At 45.1% G+C, this 22172-nt stretch overlaps 2 protein-coding genes across 7 annotated transcripts in view; one reads left to right on the top strand and one right to left on the bottom strand.

The window, feature by feature from the left end:
• The window catches only part of Snap25 (Synaptosomal-associated protein 25kDa), a 361995-nt gene extending 349420 nt beyond the window's left edge, over positions 1-12575 (bottom strand). The window contains exon 1 of one of the 2 annotated variants that reach the window (XM_055072787.2): positions 12295-12575. The gene's annotated coding sequence lies outside the window, so the exon portion shown is untranslated. The remainder of the gene's footprint in view (positions 1-12294) is intronic. The other variant, XM_055072786.2, reaches the window with a different exon arrangement.
• Positions 12576-12786: 211 nt separating this feature from the next.
• Positions 12787-22172, top strand: part of LOC126534280 (uncharacterized) — a 91071-nt gene continuing 81685 nt past the window's right edge. For 4 of the 5 annotated variants that reach the window (XM_055072790.2, XM_050181548.3, XM_050181547.3 and 1 more), the window contains exons 1-2: positions 12787-13353; positions 15200-15261. In XM_055072790.2, the coding sequence (XP_054928765.1) occupies positions 13288-13353; positions 15200-15261 (128 nt within the window). In that variant the 5' untranslated portion in view covers positions 12787-13287. The remainder of the gene's footprint in view (positions 13354-15199; positions 15262-22172) is intronic. The other variant, XM_055072789.2, reaches the window with a different exon arrangement.

Raw genomic sequence — 22172 nt, 5'->3', positions numbered from 1 at the left:
CCTCAGAAGGTCGCAATTATTCCGGAGTCCCCAGTTACGGGCCGGCCGCCCCATAATCATACCGTGGTTACGGCACGTAAAAAAAAAATTAATTTTTTTTGCTTGATTAAGCTAGGAAGTATTAGTAAGATAACATTTCTGCAATAGCGAAACTTTCACTCACGCATCGCGCCAGGTGAAGGACACCTGGCAACACAGAAAGACGCAGTAGCGAAACACGGGTAAGACGCCACCCTAAAGCACTCAGTCTGGCCGTGACGTCACGAATATTGAAAGCGTCCGCTCGACTCTACGGTTATAAATTGTTTATCGACGAAAAGGGGGCTACACTACGTCCTAGAAGAACTAAGGCCGAAGACTGGCAAGTATGGAGAAATTTCCCCGCGACGAAACATGCTAAATACGAGTACTTCAAAAATCGGTGACGGCACCGTAACGCACCGGCGCTGAGGCTAAGACGAGCAATTTAAAAAAAAAAAATTAATACTGACTTTCATATTTTTCGGTAATGATGAATTTTCTTTTGTGAAACGAATAACAAAATCGGCTTTGAAAGAATAACTTACCACACTAAACTGACTCGGTGTCTCCCAGTGTCCCTGACTAGTGCTGCGGCCATGGAAGTTAAACATGCAAAACGAGACAAGCATGACGGCTACCTTTTTTCTTTCTTTCCTTTATTTATTTATTTATTATTTTATTTTATTTTTTTGCGAGACGATGGTCAGCATCTGCTGCATACGACACACCTAAAAATATATGTCTATACAAAAGTGTGCAGCTGCACAGAGCGTTCGTCGAAGCTGGCTTCACCACACTAAGGTCCCTTGTGGGGTGAAGCCCACTTTAGGGATTCTGTTCTATAGTACACGTGCAGCACAACGGTTCGTGTTATAGGCGCAAATTCAAACGCGAGTGACTCGAAAATCATGCAGAGCGCCGTCTTCCGTTCCCTCGCGTACCAAACTCTATGACAAACAGAATTCGGTCTCGGCTACGCAACAAGGTCTGGCAGACTGTACGTCCTCGTTTCAGACGGTAATCTCGAGTAACTTATTTTATGTAATTGCCCGAGGAATGTGCAGTGGTAATCACTTCAATGCGAAGACATTAGAGACGACCTCACTCAATTCGAAGACATCCGTCTAACCGAAAACGTGGACCGACTGCGGAGCCAGTATAATAGTACATCTGGCCGTTGTCATACTAAACTGAGAACAGGGGGGGAGGGGGGGTATTCTGTAAGTGTCCACCTAGTGGACTGTCCATTTCGGACGCTGCTGATTGGCTAGGGCTGCTCGTCTCCTCCTCTCTCGTACAGCTGCATCCAATCAGCAACGGGGGAAATGGATGGACAGTCCACTAGGTGGACTATTACAGAATACGCCCCAGTAATCGCTGTTTTTCAATATGTTCTGGAGAAGATGAACAATCTTATAGCATTTAAATAACCACACCAAACAGTGATGCGGACGCTGTTACTCAGAAGATACTCGGGTATGGCCAGACAGGATGCATTAAACGGAAGACGAGTAAGGACGACGCCCCGAACCTTCCGAAACGGCACGTCGTGAAGTTACGAATTTCGACGGCGTCCGATTGGTCACAATTAAACGACCACTGGAAAAAAAATGACCATGTTGTACTATAAATTATACGTGACCCCCATTCTCTAATTATAATCCACTTCTACCAAATCATTAAAAGATGGTTTAGCGAGAAGCCTAACAGCCTAAACTAACTTTATGCTGGTCTTTAATGTACCTCTGTGCAAGCGTCCAAGGGCTCCTAAGCGATTAAAGAAAATGACAAACGTGTTTATTTTCACGTAAACGCACCTCTACCAGATCTACACACAACCTCCTGTCGAAAGAAGAGATGCGAGACAGCCATAGAAAAAAGAAAGTTCTCAACCGCTCGCTATGAACATTTTCGATGGAAGATACGGTTGAAATAAAAAGCGGCATTTATTGCGGCGGTTTCTTTTGTTCTTTCGCTTTTGTTTTATTACGTCTTACGAAGAAGGAAAACCGCCAGAAATATTCCAATCGTAATGTGACGTAATCTACTAAGAAACTAAGAACAATTTCGTCTTGACGAGGACGCACAAACGCGTTATCGACACGAGCTAGATAAAAAAAAGAGTCGACCCGCTTCAGTCACTCAAGGGGGAGTGATAAGGGCAGAGCAAGGCGCACTACTAAAGTCAACGACGTTTTCTTTAAAGAGCCTGGCCCGTCGGAGGACCTTTTTCGATACTTCCGGCACAGCCGATGGACGACTTTAGATAAAACCGTATAGCAGCAGCAAACGACGTGTTTAAGAGGCCGGCATCAAGACAAAAAAATATATACGACGACGCTCTCCTTTTTTAACCATGTAGGTGTGCGCCCTTTCATGCTCGGAGCACATTCTGCACTGTATACCATAAGGACGTGTTTTTCGACGGCTTGAAGTCACCCGGAAGTGTACTTCCTGCCTAGGACCAAATGTGCACAAAATACCGCAGTCAAAATGCCGCAGTCACACACGTGCCACATAAAGAACGTGCGCTATAGAGAACTTGCAACTCATGCGCTGCGCATAGAAGTATATACGAGCAAGAACTGCAGAGGATCACTCACGGGACTCTGTTTATTTATTTATTTATTTGTTTGTTTGTTTATTTATTTATTATTTATATAAATAAATAAATAACCTTCACTGCGTGTTCTGCTTCCCGCCTTCATCGTATATGCCAAATTAAACAGCCGCGTGGAGTTTTGTGTCTACGCAAACAAGCCAGTAAACAGGGCAGTAAAGTTAAGGTGCATTAGTAAATTACGCTTTAGAAAATAGCAGAGCCGTCGCTCTTATCGTGAGAAGGAGGCTTAAATACGAAGCCTCCCTCTCAATAGACGCAAGAACGAAAAACAGGCGAGGACTTTCGTACGCCGTGATGAAGTTTCCGTATCACCTGCCCTGTGATGTTCTGGATTTCGACAGCGCCTTGCTCGAGCATAACTATATTTAAAAAGCAACTACAATCTCAAGTTATAGCAAGTTTGCTTATGCGCTAAGGGCACCCAATATGCTATAAATATACCCTGATATTACCGGGACATGTCGACTCTCCGGCTTCGGCGCGCGATTCCAGAAAATCAAGTGTAGCCTTCAAATTTCTCGGCTAATAGCTTCTTTCTTGTCGGCATAAAAAAACTTGAAAGAGCATTTTGAGCCTATCTAAACTGATTTATCGTTGCCATTTAGCGTCCCTTTAATGTCAAGCGCAGCGATGGCGTCTTCACCGCGTCGTCAACTTTCCTCAGCCCACTCGACAGATCGACGCGTTCGCACTCCGAAAGCTCGGGAAGAAATGGCCCTCTCGCCTGTCCTAGAGAAACGCTTGCGCGCATGTAGATACACTATAGATGTAACACCTGTGACGTCATCGCTACGTCACCTAAAATGGCGCCACCACAACACAGTCACCGAAACTAGCATCAACCGTATACCGACAACCATGACGACGGCATACGTCGAACACCGACTCACGGGACGTTACCCTCAGTCCTTGCCTCAAGATTTGCTGCCGACTTGGGCATTCTTGATGCCTTCAGCGCACGAGTGTTTATTTGCACAGCTGCCTCCCTGTATGTGACACGCGCGGTTAAACGGTTGTTAAACGCCCAGGCTACGTATTACAAATGAGTGTACGAAAAAAAAAAAAAAAAAGATGTCAAGGTAAGTGGACGGGGGGACAGCCACCGCCGTAGCTCAATTGTAGGTTTCGCTCCCGCCTCCGACCAAAGTTGTATTTTCTTCCAATTCCATCTGCATGTGTTAATACGAATATTACCGCTAATTTATACCTTCACATTTTGCATCGTGCATGTGCGAAATACAACGACCCTCATATTTAGCAAGCATATCGTTCAATAAAAACAAAAAACAAACAAAATATATTGCCTGATGGCTTCCTATTTTTCCTTTCCCCATCATTTGAAGTTTATCCGGCATGCCGTGACGACATCATGGTAGTTTTACGACGCACTGTCGGACACACCATGAGCCAGAACGACCCGTAACAGCTACCGCAGTTAAAAAAAAAAGGAACAAAAAAAAGATTATATTTGTGTGCGCTCGAGTAAAATATGTATTGTATTGTATTGGGTTTTATGGCGCATAAGCAACTAAGGCTATCATGCGCCAAACACATGGTATAATTTATTTCAAAAATTGGGTATTCTCAGCGAAAGTCCTTGTCCGGAAAAGGACTCTGAGGAGCCCAACAAACCAAATGAAGACCTCAGCCTTCTTCTCAGGACTGAGAAAATGGGTGAGGTGCATCGTAAGATGCGTGAAAAAACTGGGTAATAATTTTTACAATTAGTAGTTCTGTGATATATTATATTTCGTTTAGGATCGCTGCGTCTTTCAAAAAACTAAGAACAGATGAAGTTCCTAGAAGTGGGTTATCTCCTAAAAGCAGACTGGGATGGAAGGGAATGCGTTCATTGTAAAATACAGTAAAATATTTTTTCCTTAGCCGTTCGAGTTGTGTGCACGAGAATAAAATGCGATTTACAGTGAGTTCACCTCCACATTTCTCACATAAGGGTTTGTCATGTTTTGTCAGTAGAAAGTTATGTGTTAGGTGTGTGTGACCGATGCGCGGGCGGCATAAAATTACTTCTATAAAACGTTCCTGATGCCTGCATGATCTCCATTCTCCTAGAATAGGTTTTACTAAATGTAGTTTGTTATTTTCTTCGCTATTCCATGTACACTGCCATTTTTCTTTAAGCTTGTTTTTCACTAACTTCATGCAATCTGCATAGGGTATACTTACAGTACTGACATCCTTATGGCAAGCTTGAGCTGCGCACGCATCAGCTCTCTCGTTGCCTCTAATTCCGTGATGGCTTGGTATCCAACAGAGCTTAATTTCGTGTCCTTGTGTTTGAGCGGTTATTATGTTATGAATTATATTTCCTATTAAAGGTTCCCTTACGTTTCTGGCTTTCAGTGCTGTTATTGCACTCAGCGAGTCCGTGTAGATAATGCTGTTCTGGATGTTCATCTCGACTATTTTTGATACAGCCACCGAAATGGCATGACATTCGGCTGAGAAAATTGACGCGCACTGAGGCAACCTGACTACCTTTTCCCGTTTATCTTGCACTACAGCACTTCCGACGTAAAGTGATGTTGTAGAACCGTCAGTATAAAATGCTGTGTGTTCTTTGTACTTTTCGTCTAGCGCCAAAAGTTCTTGTATTATATGTTCACGTGGAGTTTGCTTTTTATGAAATTGTGTCAGTGTGTAGTCACCTACACTGGGAAAGGTGTGATATTAGTGTTGTGCTATTGTTAGCATTACTATTGTATTACTAAAATATAATTACTATTGTCCGCTTCCAGGCGAACCGTCTCAATAGTACTGAAACGCTCGCAGGGCTGCCTAAGTTCTTGCAACGAACGCTTTCAAGCTGGTTTCGTTACTAGACACCTGTACAAGGCTTCGCATGCCGGTCACTTGTTTTAACGTAAAAAACTATCGAAGGAAAAGCACCGAGTTCTAATGAGCTGGTTTCGCCTCGGGGTATAGCGACGCTGTATCAACTTGTTAGCGCGGGCTGACTGCCCCCTTCACTCGCTGCTATATAATTTATTTATTTATTTATTTATTTATTTATTTATTTATTTATTGAGTTCGAAGGCTAGAATAAACATTGCAGTTGAGGGACGCCACAGTTGAAAGGCTGCAGCTTATTTAACGTGCACATATATCTAAGTGCAAGAGTATTTGTATTTTATTTTTTGTACTTCGTCCTCATCGGAATGTGCCCGGCGCGGGCGGCAGTCGCACCGGCGACATCGCGCGCTCCGCAGCACAAGGCCACGTGTACACTGGAGCCAGGCAACCGAAGGGAAAACAAACCTACGCTTCATTTTAGACTGTCACACATTTCTTGCGCAGGTGAAGCACTTAAGAGCAAGTCGAGGACATGAAAGGGACAGCCGTCGCCCCATTAAATTCCACGCCTTGGCGAAGTCCTCATCATATCTATACGGACATTCCCGAAGGGTATATAGGGGGTGCACCGCTACAAGCGCTATCAACGCTTCTTGGCCACAAAACATGACACAGAAAATATGCTTTCCCTCTTTTTTTTTTTTTTCACTACGGCTAATTAGCTCTGCATTTTTCAACACTGAGACGGTCGCATGGACGCACTGAGCAGTTTTCTGAACGCGCGTTTAGTCCATCACGCCGCTTGACCGAAATAAAACATGCCACCGGCAAATTAAAATAAAATAAATCCGGCTATATAGTCTGGGAATATTAAACAACGCGTGAAGCAACAGCAAAGCGACGCCCCTAAAGGTCACGCGAGTCTTCGGTACGTTATCCTAGCATAAAGAAAAATACGGGAGGACATTCAGTCGACTGACAGTCGGCATCAGTAAACTGAAAAAAAAAATGCCCATGGACGCATTTGTCGCTGAGAGTCGCTTCACATTCAAGCTACACCCTACGACAAATCAGTCACGAGGCAGCCTGCACCACATTTACACGCGTTCACATGCGCCCTCTCTCTTGGTATAGTGAACTCGCGTGTCTCTTCGTCGACATTGTGAACAGGGGAACCCAGTGCCCAAATTTTGCATCGTTTCATTGCATTCAGGCGTTTCGTTTCGATTACGTTTCTTACTCGTCGTCAGAGAGGGTTCCGTCGAACATTGGGCTACACGTCTCAGCGCATGCAACGCTACGAAAAAGCTATCGCGCTTTCATAATTTCGAATCTTCTCGGAAAGCTCCACTAAAGCCGACAATTAGCCATGCGTACGACATGCGATAAATATTCCCGATTTACATTAGCCTTAAACCCCCTCCCCCTTTCTTTTATTCCTGCATAGAGCCAGCGCAAGAGCTTATACCGCCAAATTAGCTTATGGTTACGTAAGCCATCGTCCCATTGGCTTGGAATGTGCGGCCTTTCAGCGTAATTAAAGAGGAATGCCTTTTTTTTTTGTTTGTTTCACCGTCTAATATGCAGGTCAAACGGGCCGCGGGGCAATTTCGATCCCCTATCGCAATTGGTTCATTACCGCAGCTTGCGCAAAAGAGCCAATCGTGATCGAAAAATTCTATTGCGATCCAGCTCAATCGCGGCCTAAAGCTCATAGTTTGCTTACATCTTCTAAGGTCCTGGATCCACACGGCCGATCACCAGCAAGAAACGACCTCTGCGCTGCGGACAACGATAACGCTCAAATCGAAGCTCACAGACCCACTAATAGAACCCCTAAATCAAGAAAAGGAAACTTGGTGGTGCCAATAGTTTAGACTGATAAATCAGTTTAAACTAAACAAAATCGGTTTAGAGCTTAAAACTACTTTTCGACAATTAGCGGCTGGAGCATGATATTCAGAGAGAAGGCATAGTTTAATTAAAGCTAGTTATGTTTCGCGCCGGAACTCCAGCACAACTGCGTCACTGTGACGTCACAGATTTCAAGAGTACTTTCTCGCATTTTCGAGTTCTTCTGGCTCAGTTCTCGAAACTTGCTCTGTTCAGTTTTTTTTTTCTCTCTCTCTCTCTCTCTTAGTATACGACGCAGTCAATCTTCACCGGCAAATAAATTCTAGGCCAGAGGATGGCGCCGTAAAAAAACATCCGTGACGTCATGGTGAGAGCTGCACGGTGCCGGAACTTGCAGGCGGCGTTGCGAGCAGGATGTCGTTCTCGCGTGTTTTCTGGCAATCCTAATGAAAATTAGTTACCTCCTGTTTAAAGCTCATTCTTGGTCTCTAATAGTTAACGCTTCACTTTTTTCACTAGCCTGTACAAGCGTAGTGCGCAACAATACCAAAATGTAATATCCTTGATGTAAATGTGTCTGCGTTTGTCTATTTGATTCGATATTCCATACTTACTATTCGTATTCGATACGAAGAATTTAATATTTGCCCACCTCCACAAATTAGACTTTAGTGACGAGTGTTGATACAGGTAACATACCCTAATTTTTTTTTTTCTTGCCGAGTTTTGGTCTTGTGTATGAAGTTCCTGGCTAAATGTCTTCGACCCACACTGAATGAAAAGCAGCAAATGTAATCTGTTGGTTAAGCCTATGAACACAGGGCGAGGAAGAGGAAGTTGCGCACGCGACTCGCTTTTATTTTGAAAGCTCGGTCACAGGAGACGGACCGATGCAAGATCTCCGGCTGCATTGGTATCGCACACGTGACTTAAAGTAAATGACCTGTGCACACCCATGGTTCACATATGACGAGAGCTGTCTGTACAAATTCCGAACGAAGCCATAAGTGGATTGGGGTGAAGCCCAGTTGCGGTTTCCTGCCTGGTGTTTGGCTCCCTGTTACTCAAAAGGTTACTGCAAAATACTTTTTTCTTAAAGTTCATTATGCTTATTCTTCGTGTGTTTTGCACGGTGTTTTGCACGTTTAGATAGAAAATGAACATTTTTTTACGGTATTCACATGTTCAGTCATTAAAGGGTTGAATAGACGACCCGGTCCTGTCGTCTTGTTTTGCGCCACTTGTACAAAGATGAACCTGTACCATCTAAGTCGGCAACAAGTCCTACTCCATTCCCACTAGAAGATACTTTGAAATCAGTGACGTCACAGAGGCGCGTCGCGCCAAGATCAAAGAAGGTTGCCAATCATTTTCTCCGCACGTAATCAGCCTTTCTTTAATGAGAAGCATTCTTGGCCGAGTCAACTCAGTTTTTTGCCGTGTATCCGGCCTCTTCCGCGGCGCAGCCAGAAAAGAGGACGAAAACGCGGTTTGTATTGTCATCGTGCATGACAACTGAATTAAAAGCTTTGTGCCCCCCGAAAGAAAGTACGCAGAGCTGCGTAATTAACCATGACATCAATGCGCCTCGCGAGAAACTGCTTCGCTTAAAACGCCGGACACCCTTGCCCTAGATTTCGAGGCCGCACTTGCAATGCCGGCCACGAGGGACCGCTCACGTGCCAGTCCCACTCTGCTCAAGTTACACTGACCGTGCACTCGATCCGCCCTGGGCGCCTGCTGTTCCCAAAAATGCACGTACACAGTGCAACCGGCGGCAAGTTGTTCTGTCTCGCCCAGTTTCGTTTCCCTTTAATTCAGAACTTCCCACACTTCCAATTAAAAATACGATAAACGTACCCTATGTGATTTCCTTTGCTTCATTAACTGTTGGCTGCTTTATCGTTGTGATTAACAAAAACCTGGCCCCTCGGTTCCCCTTCTCAGACAGACCCATAGGATACACACGTCGCAAGAACATAACCGTTCGCTGCAGAACACTTGTGTGACTCACAACCATTCTGCACCAAACTAAGCATGATTCGCATTACGTAGATGGCAACTCTCCGCAGAGTTGAGTCAGCTTATTTTCTGTTCTCTCTCTTTTAGTCAAATGAATAAAAATGTGTTTTTGAAAGGATACTTCACCGGTCTGTAAAGGTTACTCAGTGCTGCTTTTGTAGTGCCCATTTTCTTTCACGGGACAACAAAACACGAATTTTTTTCCTTCTCTCTCCATGTTGGCCGCTCACCAACTGGTTCCCCTTTGTACCCTACTTGAATACGTGCACCACCTATTCAGGTGTTTGCGGGCGTTACGGCGCTCAACAGCAAAACCAGCCAAGCAGCGCAGACGACCAGCTCTTCATGCAAGGATTGAACGAATGCTTTACCGACGCCGGCCATAACAAAACTCGGAGGGGGGGGGGGAGTAATTTTTTTTCTTTTCGCTCTCATTTCTTTTCTATTTCTTATACGAAAAGGTGTGCCGACGACCTTGGCAACAATACCCGGCGCGTATACGAACGCGTCACGCCCCGAAAGCGGCTCAAACAAAGGAACTCTCGAGGCAATCGGCAGAGGCGTGCGTATTCTCGGCGCTTGCGTTTTCCCCTCGAACAACATCCTTCCGGCGTAACAAGGCGTCGAAGAGATGGAACGACTGGCGATAGTTGCGGCGTGTGACGCCTTCTCCCGCTGTGACTCAACGCACGGGCCTTGACAGTTCCGCGCAGACGATTCCTGGGCGCGCCATTCGTAGTGGCTGACACAAGCGCGGCGTACGCTATACGTCTGTCGCTGTCAAATTCGCTTGTCAACAAGCGGTGCGGACGAGAAAGGGTACGCAGACGAGCTGGCTGGATCTGCGCACTGTGGGACAGTTTCCGACGGAACAGGTCCAAACGTGGGACAGAAAAGGACGGACAAGCGGTTCGATTCCCGCTTCATCTGCTCTGCTATTAGCGGTTCGTCTCGTTTACGGTCATCTTAATCTGTTCTGCCAGCCCTACAACACAAGGTGTACATCTGTGATGCCAAATGACCTGGAACAACACAAAAAGTGACGTAGCATGTTTCACGCACTCCCCGCCCTGCGGTGTGTGAATGAACGGCGAAAAGAAAAAGGTGTTATTCGTAAAGCGCAACTGCCGTTTGCAGCAGAACTGATTACCCCCAAGCTCGTGAAACATGGGATTGCGTGTCAATCAAATATCGGTGCAGGGATAGAGGAGTGATCGACAGCCAGGAATTCCAACGCTTTGCAACAATGCGCTTGGTATGAAACGTCAAAACGACCTCGCATTCGAGGCTACCACAGCGACTCACGCAGCACGGTTCACGCGACCGCAGCCCAAGCTACAGAGAAGGTCATCCTATTCATTAACTTCAGGCCTTCCTTCGTGGACAGCGTCTACCTCTTGCAGACGACCTCGACCGCGCGCGCGCGAAGTACTGAATCGAGCATTCCTTCGCTTTCGCCAAGAGCCCACGAATTCATCTTCCATGCCTGAATATTATTTTACTTCAACTTAACAACAGAACATCTCACTACAATTTCCTATGGCTATGCAGACGCATTAAATTATTAGGTTTCACGTGCCAAAACGACTGATTATGAGGCACGCCGTAGTGGGGGGACTCCGGAAATTTCAACCACTTCGGTTTAACGCGCACCTAAATCTAAGTACACGCGTGTTTTCGCATCTCGCCCCCATCGAAATGCGGCCGCCGTGGCAGGGATTCGATCCCGCGACCTCGTGCTCAGCAGCCCAACACCACACCACCAAAACCACGCCGGATTATGCAGATGCATGACGTATGCGAAACATTCCCATCCGAGTCGGAACCATCGACATTACACGCGCATGTGTCGATACGAATCATTCAGTTCGACGCATATGAATGTGATCGACGAAGTCGCACTCGATCGTTTCGCACCTGCGGCGGCGAATCGCGCGGAAAGAAATGTGAATGACGGGTGTGAACGGCTCGGGGGCGGCGTCCGTGAAGTGCAGATGAGCGAGCGAATCGTCTCGACACCGTTGCTAGCCTGAAACGAATTATTCGAGGCGTTCTGCATGCATCTCTGGTCGCCTCTCGAAAGAAACTCAGCGGCGCGCAGAACCGGAATAACTAGTAGATATAGGTCGACGACAGGGCCGATAACGTAATCAAACGGATACACGCACTACTCACGAAACGATGACCGGTCTTCCAGAATCTAGTAAACATGGTCGAATGTCCAGACGATACCGAAACCTTGACCAGTAATTCTTTTAGATGAAAAACCTGGCCAGCGAGCCAGGGGCACGGCCTATATCGACGTATACTCAGAAAGTTCGGCAAGTTTATTTGATCTGCGCTGGGCAAAACATACCTGCTGGCTCGGGAACGTTCAAGAAAACTCGACAGACGATAATCACGAAGAGAGGTGGGGGGGAGGGGTGTAATCGAGCAGCGGTACCTTCCTGATACGACACACGCGCGCCTCGAAGAACGAATGCGTCTCGCGCCGTAATGGTTTTCATTGATCTGGAGAACGTGACAGGGAGCAAAAGCGAGAGAAAGTGGGAAACCGTCAGAGGCGCAATCGTTTTTAACTTGGCACACGAAACGCGTCCACGCGTCATAGTGTACAGCGCCTTTTAAAGGGCCGCAGTGAACCCCCCGCGCCGTCGTCGGCAAGGGGGAGTGTACGGAGACGGCAACAGAAGGACCGGCTATCACTTTCACGTCACATCCGCGTTGGTTGCAGCTTTAATTAGGCTTAATCGGCGAAAATGCTCACCGCAATCACACCCACCGGCTCGGGAAGGCGCACAGAACGCGTACGGCAGCACGAGAGAGCGAAGCCGCGGAGTAGTGGCGGTTGCGATTCAAGCGCTGACGCCAATGCGGCGGGCGCGGGCGCGCTTCTCCGCCAGACGCCGGTGGCCAGCACGGAGCGCGAATTACACACACTGCACGCACGCTCTACTCACCGTGAGGATGATTACCGTCGAAGGTGACACTCCCACGGTCCACGCGACAAGAAACGCGCGCACAACACCCGCAAGGAGCTGCTTGTGTTGTTCTCGAAGTCTCGGCTGGCGTCGACGAAACGGTGCGGTCGCTGGGAGGCTTGGCCGACGACACCACACACACACAGCCAAGCACGGCGCACTCTACGACGCCCCGAAGCACGCAGCTCTCACGCAGGCGTTTACGGGCGCCTATCAAAAATCTCGCCTGTTCGCCCGCAAAACACCGGAAGCCGGCGAACGGATGTGGCGTTTTCCTCCTGCGGCTGTGACGTAACACAAAGCCTCGCACGCAGCCATCTAAACTCACTCATAAGTACCGTTCTCTTAAGCAAGTTGTCAGAGTAAATGAAAGTGTAGAAGTCGCAATAAAACACCTGTCAAATAGTTTTAGTGACATCTAACTAAGAAATGAAATGACAACGTGCAATGTTTATGTAGAAAAGAGCTGGTTCTAGAGTATTGAGTCCTGGCGCGTGCTGGCGGCATGTCGCTAGCGTTGGCGTGATTTTTGAGCGTGCACGGCTCTTAAAACGTCGAGGACATGACATGGTATCGAGCGTGAAACATGAGACAAGCATTGCGAGCTATGGGTGACAGTGCTACCCGTTGCCGTTGCGTCGAGCCGTTCCATCTTGCGTAGTTTCTGTGCCGACGAAGCACTGCTAGCTGCCGCATAACAAGAAGCACGAGCTCGCACAAAACAGTCGTGGTGGTGTGTCGAAAACACGTGGTTGTATCCATCGGCAGTAGGCTACGATTTCGGGCGACATCGCCGACACTTGTGAGTCGGCCCCCGTGCAATGATTGATTTTAAACAAGTAGGAGACGACAGAGTCAACGTCGTTGCATCGCGGCATCGCGCCTCGCGTTCGCTGTGGCGAGCCCCTGCACTACAGTCGTCGTCGACGAAAGTGCTGTGCCTTCACACGTGCCAAGTGATGCCCTCGCGTGATGGATGCCGTGGGTAGGGCCCAAGGATGTTTGACTTGCGGAATCGGGACTTTCAAGAACAAGCAGGTGAGTACAGCGACGTGTCAAAATCAGTCTCGTTGTGCACTGATCTCTCCGGGCAAGTCGCGCGTAACCTGCCTGAGAGACCGGCATTTAAGTAATCTGTTTCAAATGCCGCAGCGACCTGCAGGCTTCTCTTGCGAGCGTGTGCAGCAACGATTAAAATTTACCATGCTGCCGCCGGTCGGTTCTGGCGCAAGGTCAACACGGAGAGAGCTTCCGCTAAATAACGAATCTGCGCGCACACTGCCCTGTGGTTCGTGTACCTCCTGAAAGTTTCTCATAAAATTCACGTGATAGGCGCTGTGTTATGATGACGACGCAAAGTGTCTCGGGAAAGCGTGAAGCTACTTGGAAAAACTGTCGGCAGGATTCACATGGGAAATGTGCAATTCACAGCTTAATATATTAATCGGTAACATGCTGATAGTGCAACTCTTGCGCACAATGTGGTCAGTCTTGCTAGAGCTTCGAAAAGCCACAAACATTTCGTATCACTTAATCAGCTTTGCAACAGCTGTGGAGAGCAAAGACAGCCCTCAATTGATATTCCAGTAGGTGAATGATTAGTAAAAGTTAGCAAAGTAATGCTCTGTGGAGTCTTAACCAGACCAGTACCAGCAGGTAAGAAGTCTTGACCAGAAAAAAGAAAAACTTGCTGGCCAAGGTAAAAATTGCTTGCTGTTACATGTTGCTATTCGACTTGTGTTCAGTATTTGGAATACTGAACATAAGTCAGACACAATTCAAGCAAGATTTTCATTGGATTCATTTGACTGTCTATCACTGCAAGTCTTGCAATAATGTTTGTGGAAAAGACCTGTACAGACTCCACACTTTGTGACAGATTCTGTAACTATTGAAGACCTGATTCTGTGTGAGTTCAACACGGATATTACTGCATTGAGGTCTTGCAAAGCTGAGCTGGGCCACCATTGGTATATATTTTCCTTTTTGATTGTTTCCAATAAGAGGTAAAAGCTGCAGCGTGAGACACCCTCAACCTTCGTGATTCAACAGGAGCGGGTAATGCATGCATAATCAATTTCACATAATTAGAGAGCATTCACTTGACAGACGGCATACACGTGACTGAAAAATATGATTAATATAATAGCACGTAATCAGGTATTAAATAAAAGATGACAGAGAATCTGTGAACCAAGTCCGCGTGAAGTTGTGATTGTCAATGCCAGATGCGTTGTAAGAGCCAAAGAATCTGGCTTGCAATGTACTTTCAAAGTGCAGTTAAAACTAGAACTAACGTAGAAATTACCATTCCACAGTAAGTACCCATAAGGTTCAATGTTGTCATCAACCTGAATTAATGAAACTAGCTTGCATTAAACCCAATTTAACGAAGCTTTTCCAGAAATAAAGCTGTGATTTCTTTCTTATTTTGGCACAAGCGGGTTTTTCTTCGAGCACGCACTCTAACGGTTAAAACATCTAGGCAGCCTAGTCATGGCCCTGGCTTTATTTTGACGAGGCTGCATACCGCGCCTATGCACGGAATAACGGACTCGGCAGTCATTAGCGTTCTTACGTACCCGATAGTCCTATGGGCGGCAGTAGCTGGGCCGCTCTAATGGACTCTTTACACGCGCAGGCATGGGTTAGCACCAAATGCAATGCCGTGGTACCTTTTTAGTGTCACAACGTCACATTTTTAGATTTTGAAGGACCAAAAATGGCCTTAGTCGATTTTCCGAACTTACCGATTTAACGAAATAATTTGAGCATGGTCATCACTTCATTAAGTCAAGTTTCAACTGTACTACTGATCACAGAAGTCATTTGACCTGCCACTTTGCAAACGTGGACAGATGCATTTGCGTCCTATCTCTTGCAGGAGCAGTTTCAGCATAGTTTCTCGTTGGAGCACCACACAAGAGTTGACGAGCAGTCTCAGTCGTAAGTGCCATGTCCTCTGTAGCTTGTGTCAGGACCTGGTCTTCAGCTGACTCGGCACCACACTCTTAATTCCAAATCTTCACTTATAACCAGCATTGGAGATACGCACCTCTCAATGCCCTCTTGTGTAGCAGGCAGCTGTGTGGAATATGTGGTTCACTGTAATTACTGTAATTGGCAAGCATGGAGTCTCTAAAAAGGCCCCTGCAACACTTTATAGCAGTTACGTCTCAACCAGCCAAAACTAAACTTGGAAATTTGCCTGGAGAAGGTCACTTGTCTCCTTTCTAAGGGCAGGCCCCTAGCAGACAAGGTACATAGCTTCTGCTTGAATTGCCCAAAATCTAACTCACACCTGTTATAAAAGGCGTCCAGCTGTGCACATACCATGGTTAAGTGCACCAGTTCACATTAGCTGTCCATTTACTGTGAGTTGAAATGGGGGGGGGGGGGGGGGGGTGTAACCAAACAATGTAATATACACATAAGCAGAGATTAAGCAAGTCTTGAGAGGGGGGTGATTGGCATTCTATACCACACGCAGACCTTGTTGGGCTATCGTGCGGTGATACATGCAAATGCAGGGCTCTGATTGCACTAAATGGCAGAATGAATGAAATCGGGGCATGCAAAGTTTACGGTGCTACTTCATTCGGTCTGTGGGCAGCAATCTTTCACGCTTCTCACACCTCACGTGTGCCAAGACATGCTTAGGAACCTGCATAATTTTAGGGGTGCAGGGGAGCCATGGTAGTTTGTGAGGTGGGCTGTAGCAGTCGGCAGTGCACATGACCCATCTCATGGTGATTACCGAGGCGTCGCCAGCGTTACATGGGATGTCAGTAGTGGTAGCCGTTTGCGGACTTAATGGCAACTACAGTTGCTAGTTGGTTAGCTTTATAATCATCCTGTGATGCTTCCTGCCAGTGATAAGCTGGCTCAACTCATACCACACCTCTTCGGTTTGATCATCGGTGACCGACGATTTCATTCCCTAATTTCAACAGGTTGAGATAGTTGCTCAGATGCATAACGCTTATCCTGTGGGTAGCCCAGAAGAAGGGCTTGAAAAATGTGTGTTGGTTCTGTCTCTGCAGCAAAACTAATCTTTTATGCAACGGTTAGTAGAAGCGTGCACATGTGTCGAAACTTTCCTTCCTGCCGCTCATGAAAAAAAAGCTTATGCGCCTCATGATTTGCAGTGCATCAACACAGAATCTTTGTTATCGAAGTACTGGGATTTAGGTCAGAGGACAACATTACGTTGTCAGATGTACATCTCGCCGAGCTGAAGGATGATAATTAGAAGAGAAGGCTGGCAGCTGTCTCCCACTAAGCATAGGTTTCGCATGGTAAATACACCTAGTAGCGAAGCTCCCACAGGTGCCCTGCGTTCAAAACATGGCGGTTCATCGGCGGTTCATGGAGCTTAGCACCATCTGTATGTGGAGGGAACACTTAGGTCGGAAGAAAAAATAATCTGATGCCATATCCGTTAAAAACAAAAGTGACATCATTCTGTTTTCGAAGGCGCGAAATTTGTGTTGTTTGCTTGCCTTTGGAGCTATATATTCAAATGCCCCACCATTCGACTTGATGGACGTTTCGAGCTTTCAGCGCGGAAAGGATGCAGGAAAAGGCCAGCTGTACGGTTGTCGAAATCGCACCCCTGCACAGAACATACTTTCTTTGGAGGCCGACGAAAGCTTTAGGTGTAGAGTGCTGATCCTATCGTCGGATGCCAAGCCCGTCGGCCAGCGCAGTCGCATGAAAACAACTACACAATTATCTGGCAGTCATAACTCGCTATTTTTGACTGAACAGGTACAGAAGTGATGAAGCTACCTACGTCCCCAAATTCAGACAAACCTCGACAAGCAAGAAAGTACGACGTGTGAGGGGGGCGTATTTCAACAGGTGAACTTTACAGGCACGCCTTTCTGCACATTTCAAAAGCTGCATTGCATTGCGAGTGATAGCGGCGTCAACGCCCCCTTTAACGATGGGCGCTGAAAAGAAACATATTTATTAATAATAATAAAATGAAATAAACTTGTATTTTTTTAACTCGTCACGAATATATAAGATTGACCAGGAATATTATATTCATTGAATGAATTTGTGTCTCGTGTGAATTAAAAACGCTTTTTTCTTTCCCAATGTTTATTCTCTCCAAAGATAGTCGCGCTTCAATCGCTGCTCCCATAACCACCCTTGCTGATGGTGGTGACAATTTGTACTAAACCGCTTTTTGCCCAAAGCTTCGTGGCCTATTTGGATCGACCTTGGGTTTCTTCCCTGAAGGTTTTATTTCTCCCCAGTGCCACTCCAGCAGGTTGGCCACACATCAAATATGCAGAACTAAGCATTTTCACAATGTTTAAAGCAGTTTCAGAGCAGCGCCAACTTCGGCCAGTTGTTCAGAATCCAGCCTGTCCAGCAGCTTGGTGTGACCTAATAGAGAAGGTCACAAATGCATTGTTACTCGAAAACGAGTGCCAGAACTTTAACACATATTGCAATATGTGCCACCCGGAGCATGAAGTTGAACAAAAAATGAATTTTTGTCTCACATAGTACAGGAACAGCTTCAGTGCATGACGCAGGCACTGAAAATACCGACCTCTCCGTGTTTTGTACCAAAAGAACAGTTGTGTATTGATGCATTTGAGAAAGTGGTCTTGGAACATTTATCTGGGAAATTCACAATTTCTTTTTTTTTTCTGTCATTATATTGATTTTAAATAACTTTATTATTATGTGACCACAAATTTCTAGGCTTAGCAAATTTCTGTTAATTACTTATATTCTAAAAAAACTTTTAATAAGTATTTGGAAGCACCAATTACTTTTCTGAAACTTATAATGCTTCATTACATGTTAAAGTGTACTTAATTGGGCCTATTTATTATTATTATTATTATTATTATTATTATTATTATTATTATTATTATTATTATTAACCCCTGGAAAATGGTCACTTTTCCCATAGTAACAAAAGTCTTAAACCCTGTGCCGAGTAGGTGAGGACAAGAAGATGTAAAATGAATTCATAAATCGAACCCACTAGCAAGACTCAATGTAGGTGCCCCAGGCACCCCTCTCAAGGCTATACTCCACAGTTGCCCAGTGCCAATGGCCTCTGAGCACAGAGTCACAGATTCGAATCCTCAGACATAGGAGCCACATTTCGATGATATGCAAAGACACTCGTCCGCTGAACTTTGGACAATGCACATTATAAAAACCTAGCTGGCCAAATTAATCCGGAAGCCTCTGCTGTGGCATCTCTCGTAGCTTTCATGTTGCTTTGAGATATTGAAGCCCATTAATTGATCAATCCGCTCAACGTTTTCAGTGTGAAAGTGACCGTGACTACCTGGCAAAAGATCCTTTAGAAATACTAGTAGTTTGTAAGGTTATCAACAACTAACAGCCTATTAGTAGGCTAATAACTTCTAATAAAGAGAATGAATAGTTCGTTTACTTGTTGATGGCCCATAGCCCACTCAAGCACACTGCTCGGCTTGCCAATTGTACAAATCTGTTTTCTTAATGGTTATGCACTCTACTAGGTCAAGTGGCTTTCTCATGTGCACCTATACACACAACGGCAAACTTGCAATGACAATTCACTTCAATCACTTACACCCACGATTTCACGCTTTCAATCATGCCTGCTGTATATAGGCAAGCAAAATTTGGGTCACAAAGTAGTGCCAGTGGTTCAAGACAAATGTGTAAATATTAATTGCAGATTTATAACTTTACGAAAAGCCTAAATGCTGCTCTCGGCTGATCACGCTGAACTTCAGAGATCTCTTATTTGAAGACTCAAATTGTAATTATGCTGTTATTAATAACTATTCTGCTGTTTCGCGACATTACTCGTCTATTGACTTCAATTTAATTGAAATTCTGATACAAATTCCAATGCAAATGTATTGTAAACTATTAGTCTGCTACTACTACTCACAAGGCCATAAAGCTTTATCTGTAACAATCATAATTCATTGACAGTGAATCTAATATGTGTTTTCTATTAGCGTATGAGCAAGTACTATTGCATTGTATGGGCACAAACCAAATTACTTGTTAACTAATATATGCCAAATTCACATTCCTAATGGACTGACAAGAACCTAATAAAAGAAATTTGTACTAGGCGAATATAAACTTCTATCAGACCAATAAATATCTGATAAATCACATACAAAATTGGTTTAACTAATACCAGTCTCATAATGCTTGCTATCATAATACTTACAGAGCAGGTGTACATCCGCTTTGAGCGTGATGAGATCAGTCCGTTGTTTACCATAATCAGAAGGACAGTCGCACCTGGCGCTGGAAAAACACAGCGAAGCATGGGCACAATACGATGAACAGTTGTCACCTGCTGCAGCAGAGTGTCGAGAGCTTCATATTCTCATTGCGGAATTGATTGCCTCCCAATCAGCTTCATTGTCAGCTTAGATTACTGACTTGAAATTTTCGGTGTGTAATTTCTTTCTGGTAAATGAAGGTTCAAGCAGCGTTCCCAAATCTCAAGGGGATGAAGTTGGATCTAGGGGAGGTGGTGGCTGGTGACCACCGACCCTGTCAGTGCCAGCATCTACCAGCTCGTATGTGCAACAAAGTCGCACAATTTTTTTTTTCTTTGGACCTACAGTGTCGTGACTTACAACAAAAAAGGTGCAGTATATTTGCCTAGACAACATGGCTACCAACACAGATAGATGCATTGTGAATGGTTTGGGCCTACAGCAGCACTAGAATTAGAACAAATATGAAACCACCTTCATGTTTGTGACAGTGGAATAGAAGACAAAAGAGAATGATGTGTGAACAAGCTGTCAGCCTTTATGAAAACGAAATCAAGTTTATTAATTTTTATTCAGTAAAAAGCAAAGGTCAAGACATTTAGCTGTTCTGGCACAATCAAGTCGGTACTTAGGATACTTACTGAAAAGTTGGGATTGCCTTTGTGAAATTTGGGATGGCTGGCAGTCGTAGGTTTTAGCCCTCTGTACCATAGAAAAAACACTGCTATCAAGTGTGTCCTAACTAAGCCGCTGGAATACTTGTTTCCTCAAACCAGTTTCAGTGCCCACTAGATGGATGCGTCATGACATCATGACAGGCTGGCGCATTCTGTTCCTGCGATCATTGCATCTACACAAACAAGCACTGCCCAAAGAAATATGTGCAGCTCTTTTTTCTTATGATATGAGCAATATCATTGTATCGAGCCTTATTGCTACATTATGCTGCTAAATATTTCTCTACATCACAATATCGCAATAATGTTGATGACACCAGGTCCGCCATTTCGAGACCAATTTTAGTTCCAAATTAATTATCTATAATAAATGTATGCCAACCTTCGTACCTTCTAAATGTCATTCTTCTAGATGTAAAAATTTTTTCTAGAACTTCAAAAGTACTTCAAGGGCAAACTTCTGCACGGCCAGCCGCTTGCACATTTTTTCCCCCTATCACTTGGTTGCAAAGCTCCCCTGTCAGAATTTCAGATTGTTTCAAGTAAATTTGCAGAAATACTTCAGCGGGGAGTACTCATCCTGCTGCCTATTTAGTGCACAGAAAAAAAATAAACTATTTTTGTATTATTAAAAAGAAACTACAGAACACCCGAAATGCCTGTCCATGGCTAATAGGCTCGAAAAGCAAGAAAAGTGTACTTAAAACACTGTTCTTCAATTTCCGTGCTACTGCCTAAAGCAAGCGTTTGCACAACATGGTGGAGCACAGCCCTGGTAAATGTGCCACATCTTCTTCTATGCTCAATGATGCTGTAATTCTGGCACATATTCACAACAAAGCATACTCCCAAGAAATACCAAATAGGTGATGCTGCTTTGTTGCTAAGAAAAGTGTTCCGAAGCTTTCGCACACCTTCTGAAGCTGCAACTAATACAAAACGCTCATGCGGAATTGGTGAGACCAGCTCAAAGCACTGGAAACGGAGTTTTGCAGAGGACGACAGAGACGATGTGCCCGAGGGGTGGTGCTTCCATAAAGAAATTACACACCGTAGCTCCATTTTTCGGGCAACAGAGGGTGCCGGTGCCTCTTTAAAATTTCACTTTGCAATGTTTGTGAAAGTAAGATGACGACGCATTTCTGTGGTGGGAACTATTTTTCCCCCGACTTTGGTACACACACAGAAGCATGCTTCCCACCGCTCGTGAAAGGGTTGATTCAGTCAGTACAGACTTCAGCGGACAAGTTCTCATCTTTCGCTGCACTTTCTCCCCTCCCCAGGGCTGGGTAGCCAACCAGGCTCAGCCTGGTTAACCTATCTGCCTGCTGTTAGAATAGGTATACAACTGTGCACATACCTTACCTCATACCTCATACATACCTCATACATACCTCATACATACCTTATTACTCTCTGTCTCTGTCTCAACATGCAGGAGGCAGACGCAAGCAAAAAAAGCTATGTGTGTAGGGTGGGGTGGACCTCTTGTCGATGTGTGCTCATTAAACAGCGGTATGATTTAAGGATTAGATATACACAGCAAAAGCTCATTCAAAACAGCAACATTTTTCTTGTCGTTTGAAGCATCTAGCAACGTAATTTTTCAAAAACTTACCATCTTTTTTTTTTATGCCTGGCATTCTAGGTATTATTAAAATCGATATATAGGCTATCCTAAAATGACAAGAGCTGAAAAGTAACTGACGAATTTTTCACTGATGGGCTCATACTGTGAGCAGGAGGAAGTCGTTACGAGTTTCCAACATTCTCCGATTTGGAGAAACGAGAGTAGTACAGTAAAAAAAAAAAAAAAGCAGAACACAGATTATATCATTGCAGTACACTATGCTGGTGCGCTACACTCAGAAAGAAGTTGAGAACAAGTTCAGGACCGTGCAAAGAATGG

Source organism: Dermacentor andersoni, chromosome 7 (genome assembly GCF_023375885.2).
Source record: "Dermacentor andersoni chromosome 7, qqDerAnde1_hic_scaffold, whole genome shotgun sequence".
NCBI lineage: Eukaryota > Metazoa > Arthropoda > Arachnida > Ixodida > Ixodidae > Dermacentor > Dermacentor andersoni.
The sequence above is the reverse complement of the archived record's forward strand: the minus strand, read 5'-3'. Positions and strand labels throughout refer to the sequence as shown.